This window comes from Geospiza fortis, unplaced genomic scaffold (assembly GCF_000277835.1).
Source record: "Geospiza fortis unplaced genomic scaffold, GeoFor_1.0 scaffold289, whole genome shotgun sequence".
NCBI classification, from domain to species: Eukaryota; Metazoa; Chordata; class Aves; order Passeriformes; family Thraupidae; genus Geospiza; species Geospiza fortis.
In genome coordinates this window covers 1,258,168-1,265,301 of record NW_005054478.1, presented here as the reverse complement: position 1 = coordinate 1,265,301, position 7,134 = coordinate 1,258,168, and the positions used below count along the sequence as shown (strand labels likewise).

At 59.3% G+C, this 7,134-nt stretch overlaps 1 protein-coding gene across 1 annotated transcript in view; it reads left to right on the top strand.

Annotated features, from left to right (window-relative positions):
- ADGRB2 (adhesion G protein-coupled receptor B2) overlaps positions 1–7,134 on the top strand; it is a 31,426-nt gene that overhangs the window by 6,732 nt on the left and 17,560 nt on the right. Inside the window, exons 4-5 of the mRNA XM_031063042.1 lie at positions 2,372–2,455; positions 3,634–3,798. Coding sequence (XP_030918902.1) covers positions 2,372–2,455; positions 3,634–3,798 — 249 coding nt within the window. The remainder of the gene's footprint in view (positions 1–2,371; positions 2,456–3,633; positions 3,799–7,134) is intronic.

Here is a 7,134-nt window from a genome sequence, read left to right as displayed (position 1 = left end):
CCAGGGGGAGTCGGGGATGAGGTTGGAGCCACGTGGGTGGGTTGGAGGTTTGTGGGGTGACTTTGGGTGTGTTCGACATCCTGAGCCTGGGGTCCCCAGTGCCCACATCATCCTTGCTCTTCCAGGGGAGTCAGGGATGAGGTTGGAGCCACGTGGTGGGTTGGAGGTTTGTGGGGTGACTTTGGGTGTGTTTGATGCCCTGACCCCGGGGTCCCTGGTGCCCCAGGGGGAGTCGGGGATGAGGTTGGAGCCACGTGGTGGGTTGGAGGTTTGTGGGGTGACTTTGGGTGTGTTCGACACCCTGACCCCGGGGAGCCTGGTGCCCACATCATCCCCGTTCCACCAGGGGGGTTCAGGGCTTATGTTCAGCTTCCGCCCTGCTAACCCCTTGCTGAGGGATACAAGAATGGTTCCAGCCCTTCTGCCCGAGACCAAGTGTCCCCTGTGTGTGTGTTCCCCTCTGGGCACCTTGGCCCCATTCCTTTTATGATACAAATCCATGCTATATCGAGTCCCATCCTTTTAAAAGGCACTGGGGTGCTGTGAGCTTTCAGAGCCATTGGGAATCCCTGGGATCTCCCTGGGGTTGTGGGGAAGGACAGTGACAGGCTGGCAGTCCCCTACCAGCACCGTGGTGACAATCAGAGATCTGTTGCTCAGCGAGTCCGTGACGTTGGGCCCTCGTCCTTTGGAGATTTCTGTGATGTTCAGACCATCTGAAGGGCTCCATGCTCCAACCTGAGAGGAAGCAAAGCAACACAGAGAACCCCCATCTCCAATTCCTCAATCCCTTCCTTCATTCCTTAATCCCTACCTTGCATTCCTCACTTGTTCCCACGTGGGTGGATTGGAGTTTTGTGGGGTGACTTTGGATGTGTTGGACCCCCAAAGGTATGACCCCCCTCTTTTTGCTGTGTCAAGGCCCAGCAGCTCCAATTTTGGGTTTCTCTCACCCCAAACCCACCCCTGCTCAGAAACCAACCCCCAGCGAGGTGCTGCTGGGACAAGGACACAGCCAGCCTTGGGATTCACCTTGATGTCCCCAAAAAACACCTCAGATGTCCCCAAAATTGCCTCCCATCCTTGCCCCCACCAGCTGTGCTGTGCTGGGGTGCTGGGGGACCCCTGGGCAGGCTGGGGTGCGGTGCTGGGGTTGGCTGCAGCCTCCTGGTGCTGACAGGCAAGGATTTAGTGCTCTCCGAAGGAAATTGAATTTGGTGTCTCTGTCGAACACAGCCAGGGAGAACGCCCTCGTATATCCTCGGGATTTATGGTTTTCCCCAGGCTCTTGCCGCACCGTGTGTAATTCCGCTGTGGTGCTTCCAGAGGGGGGGTGGCCCCGTGGGGAATTCAGCCCTGGTGGCCCCACAGACCCCTCTGGGCATCGCCTCAGTGTCCCCAAGTGTGTCCCATTCCCCTGGGAGTTCTGGAGTGGGATGTCCAAGCACAAGATCTGAGGGTGCCAGCAGGGAGCCCTGAAGGGTTGCCCCAATTTAAGGAAAACATGATAAATTCGGGTCTTTTGGACAGCACAAGCAGTGCCAGAGCAGGCTGTGCTCCCTGCCTGGGGCTGGGTGTCCCTGCTCTGTGTCCCAGTGGGTGCCACCATGCGCCCAAAGCACTCTGCCAGTGCCAGGTGTCCCCATGCCACCTCCCCTCCATCCTTTGGGGACACCGCTCTGTTTGGCCGGCAGGTGCCTGTGCCATGCCTGGCTGCTCTCCTGGCTGCCACAGCAGTGCAGTGACCACAGCAGTTTTGGGGGTGACATTGCTGGGGTGGCACCGATGGCGCTGTCCCTCTGTCCCCCACGGCACATCCAGCTGGGATGAACCCACAGGAGCTCCAGGGCCCAGATTTGGGGGCTGGAGTCCCTCTGGAGGACAGGGAGGTGGCCTGGGGGTGCGGGGGAGGCCGAAGGAGGTGTCCCCCTGTGCCTGCAGCCTCGTCCCCCGCCGGGCCCCGCACATGCCAGTTAATTTCACGCCAAGCGCCCTTGATGGATCACTTGTTATTTTTGGTGAGCCGAGCCATAAATTTGTGCCTCCTCACTGCAGCAAGCTGATAAGTGGGGACAGGAGAGCACCTCCGCCTGGCACGGTGGGGACACGGGCGCCCTGCCTGCGCCAGGGACGTGGCACCCCGGGCTGGGGTCCAGCTGCCGTGCCTGGGACATTTTGGGGTAGCTGTGACACGTTTGGGGTGCTGGGAGCATGCTGCACCCAGGTCTTGCTCTCAGGGGTGTCAGCATGGGGCCAGGCACCCCTGTATTCACCTGAAATGTCCTGCACTGACCTGTCCCCATCCCTGTCCTCATCCCTGTCCCCACCTCAGTCCCCTGCCCACTCTCATCTGGGCATTTCTCTCTCCTAGGCAATGCGGTCGAGGAGAACCAGAAGGTGAAGACCCAGTGGCCACGGTCAGCGGATGAACCCGGGGTCTACATGGCCCAGACAGGTACCAGGAACAGGCAGGGGGACACTGGTGACATCAGGCTCGTGCACCTGGGCAGGGGTGACAGAGATGGAGCGACTCCCTTTAGCTTCCTGCCCACAGACTGCCTTAATTTTCTCCATTTATATATTTTTTCCTCTGCACTTTGCTCTGAAGGTTGTAAAGCAAAAGCGGGGAGAAAAAAAAAAATCTATTAATTGTTTCGTTCAAACGTATTTATTTGGCAAATCCATCTGGGTAATTTGAACGTGCTGCTCCCCTCTCCCCAGCCTCCCTGATTTATGGTCAGAGAGCTCGGAGGCGAGCGGGGAGATGGATGAGCCCCAGCTCTGCTACAGATGCAGAATTCCCACCACAATCGGCTGCTCACAGGGTTTCTGCCCCACTGGCAGCTCCTGGGTGACCCCAGTGGTGGCCCTGTCCAGTCTCGGGGTCCCCGTGTGACAGGGAGCAGCCCCAGCACGTTGTCACCGCCGCGGGTGATGCGGAGCCCACGTTCCGCTTGTCTCCAGGACAAACGGTCCCCTCTGGAGCCCTCCCCCATCTATCCCTGTTTAATTTAAACGGATGGGCTCTGCTGCTGGGCTGTCCAAGAGCCTCAGAGACATCATCAACCTTAATAAGAGCCGGTTGTTGTAAATGTCAGCGTGTGACGGGGTGGGGAGAGGGAGCTGCGGAGGGCTGTCCGTGCTGCCCACTGCTCATCCTGTCCATGCTGTCCGTGCTGCCCACTGCTCATCCTGCCCACCCTGCCCACCCTGCCCATGCTGCCCATGTTGTCCCCTGCCCACTCTGTCCATTCTGCCCACCCTGCCCACCTTGCTCACCCTGCCCGTTCTGCCCGTGCTGCCTGCCCACTGACCACCCTGCTCGCCCTGCCCACCCTGCTGTGCTGCCCACTGCCCACCCCACCCACCCCACTCACCCTGTCCCTGCTGCCCACTACCCACCCTGCCCACCCTGCCTGCGCTGCCATCCCCTCCCAGGACAGACCGTGCCCCTCACACCAGCCGCCATCCCGTGCCCCAATCCCTTCCCCACCCCTATCTGCAGCCTCACCTCACTGACACCCTCAGTGCCATCCACACCCCCTGCGCTCCCCGGTGCCACCTCCCTGTCCCTGCTGGCATGTCCCCTGTCCCCTGTCCCCCTGGGGCTCTCAGGCTGGCTGTCTCCCTCAGGGGACCCCGCGGCGGAGGAGTGGTCGCAGTGGAGCGTGTGCTCGCTGACGTGCGGCCAGGGCTCCCAGGTGCGGACGCGCTCCTGCGTCTCCTCTCCCTACGGGACGCTGTGCAGCGGGTTGCTCCGGGAGACCCGCACCTGCAACAACACCGCCACCTGCCCAGGTACGGGGGACAGAGGGGACAGCGCGGGGACAGCGCGGGGCTGAGCTGCCGGCTCCTCGCGGGTGGGTGGGGACAGGGAGAATGCGTTGCTGGGATGTCTCTGGGGTGTCCTCAGGGTGCCGTGGTGGATGAGAAAGGTGGCTTGGCGTGGTTGTGGTGCCCGCCCTGTGCTGGGGTGCTCCGAGTGCTGTTGGCATCCCTCCATCCTCTCTTGGAATGGGTGCCCTGCACGCTGTGCCCTGTCAGCGGTGCTGCCGCCGGGGGTTTGCCTCGGGATCTCCTTTCCATCCTCTCTCCTGGTGAGCTCCTGGGTGTCCCCGAGGCTTTGTGCTGGAGCCTGGGGGATTTGGAGCCTGGCATTCCGAGGGGTTTCCCCTGACATGGGGCACAGCGACTCGAGCAGGATGCTGAGGATCTCCTGTCTGTCCGTGGTGGTGTCCGTGTGTCTCACGTGGGACACTGGAGGGACCTCAGGGTGCCCCAGTGGCAGCCACACTGCCCTGTCTTAATCTGGGGTGTTTCAAGGGATTTTCACCCCCAGGACATGCAATGTCCATACCGGGGAGTGCAGCCCTGTCCTGGCACCCCGAGGACATCAGAGCTTGAGGAGGAACATCCTTTAGGATGGTCCCTGATCCTTTCCTGTGGACGCGAGGGGCAGATCGTGCTGGGTGTGCTGACAGGGATTGGGGTCACCCATGTGTGGCTTTGGGGGGACGTGCGCCGCCACTGCCAGCACCCCACAAGGGAGGCTGGAGCACCGCTGCCAGCTCAGGGATTTGGGATAACAAATTCGGGAGCTGTGCCCAGCTGAGCCCTGGGCAGGGCATGAGGGGTCGGCTGTGCCAGGGCCCCCCAGAGGCTGGAGGGGCTGCGGTGGCAAAGGGACAGCCCTGGGGACATCAGGGGACATTCAGGAGGTGGCCACAGGGCCAGATGCCAGGGCACAGGTTGATTCCAAAATCGCTGAGGTCTCCGCCCAGCCGTGGGCTGGGGATGCCGAGCACTTGGCACGGCACGGGGGATGCTCTTCCTCACCCTCAAACAGCAAATCCTGCTCCCAAACTGCCCTCCAACACCAAATCCTGCTCCAAAATCACCCTCAAACAGCAAATCTTGCTCCAAAACCATCCTCAAACAGCAAACCCTGCTCTCAGACCTCCCTCAAACACCAAATCCTGCTCCCAAAACACCCTCAAACACCAAACCAAGCTCCCAAACCGCCCACAAACAGCAAACCGCCCCCCCCGGGCTGTGCTGTGTTGCAGCTGCTGGCGCGTGGGAGCCGTGGTCCCCGTGGAGCCTGTGCTCGGTGACCTGCGGGCGAGGCGCCAGGACCAGGACGCGGCGCTGAGCAGCCCCGCGGCGCCCAGGGAAGGCCTGCGAGGGCCCCCAGCTGCAGGCCAAGCCCTGCAATATCCAGACCTGCCCCGGTCAGTACCTCCCTCCCTCTCCCCACGCTTTTTCTTCCTGCTGGGAATGGCAGGAGATGGTGCCAGCTGAGTGCCAGGGCTGCTCCTGGTGGTGGGACGGATGGGTGGCACCTGGGACGCACGGGTGCTGTGACACTGGGTGCGCTGCCCTGTCCCTGCTGGAGATCCAGGAGGAAATTTGGTGCTGTTGGCCGTGCCGGGGTCTCACTACCCCATCATGGGCAGGGGATCACGGAGGAGGCGGCTCCTTGCCTCTCCTCTGCTGTGCCTGGCACTGGGGTGGCACAGGGACCTTGTGGCGCGCAGGGTCTGTCTGCGCACAGGTGGCAGTGGCACAGCTGTCCCTTCCTCCTGCGTGCCAGGAGTGGCCGTGGTGGTGGCTGTGGGGTTTCTGTGGTGACGGGCAGGGATGCCATGTCTCAGGTGTTGTCCCTATGGGGACCTCACGTGTGACGTGGGGCAGCTGGAGCAGGAGGGAGTGCGGGAGCTGCTCCTGCAGCAGCTCTGACAGGGATGTGGCACCCATGGCACACGGCTTTGGCCAGGGCTGCCCTGTGAGATGCTGCTGGAGCCTTGAGCTTGGCAAGAAACGATGCCAGGGATGCTGGATTTGGTTGGAAGTGATGCCAGGGATGCTGGATTTGGTAAAAAGCAATGCCAGGGATGCTGGATTTGTTCGGAAGCGATGCCAGGGACTCTGGGTGTGGTTGGAAGTGATGCCAGGGATTCTGGATTTGGCCAGAAGTGATGCCAGGGATTCTGGGTTTGGATAGAAGCAATGCCAGGGATTCTGGATTTGGTTAGAAGCGATGCCAGGGATGCTGGATTTGGCCAGAAGTGATGCCAGGGATTCTGGGTTTGGTTGGAAGTGATGCCAGGGATTCTGGGTTTGGCCGGAAGCGATGCCAGGGATGCTCGATTTGGTAAAAACCAATGCCAGGGATGCTGGATTTGGCCAGAAGTGATGCCAGGGATTCTTGGTTTGGTTGGAAGTGATGCCAGGGATTCTGGGCTTGCTTGGAAGTGATGCCAGGGATTCTGGGTTTGTTTGGAAGCAATACCAGAAAAGCTAAGTTCAGCGTGAGCAACATCAAGGTCCCCATCCTGAGCGTGTCCCTTGTGTCCCAGCCGGTGCAGGGACCAGTCCCAGTGACAATCCCCCCTCCCAGCACCGCCTGTCCAGGACCAGCTGGCACATCCGTATGTTGGACCCGTTGCCCGGTGAGCCCGAGTGTGCAGTGGGAGCTGATGCCTATCAGAAAACAAGGCAGGAAATGATGCATCTGACTCCGCTGATATCAGAAGGCTAATTAATTACTTTATTATGCTATATTGTTCTATTATATAATACATTGTATTACACTGAATCTGCCAAGCACTCAACTCCACTCAACTGCCCAAAATCTCGTGATTGTCTGTGACGGTGCTCACAGGGGTCTGAGGATGAGGGAAGAGACGAGGATCTGACTCCATGTTTCAGAAGGCTTGATTTATTATTTTATGATGTATATTACATTAAAACCATACTAAAAGAATAGAAGAAAGGATTTCATCAGAAGGCTGGCTAAGAATAGAATAGAAAGGAATGAATGATAACAAAGGCAGCGGTCTCAGACTGTGTCCGAGCCATCTGGGCTGTGATTGGCCATTAATTATAAACATCTATGATGGGCCAATCACAGATCCCCCTGTTGCATTCCACAGCAGCAGATAATCCATGTTTACTTTTTGTTCCTGAGGCCTCTCAGCTTCTCAGGAGGAAAAATCCTAAGGAAAGGATTTTTCATGAAAAGATGTCTGCGACAAATGTGAATCCCAGTGGGAAGGTGTGCCTTGCTTTTCTCCGCGAAGAGAAAGCGAATCCCCGAAAACATTCTGGGGCAGGTGTGCCTCGCGTTTATCT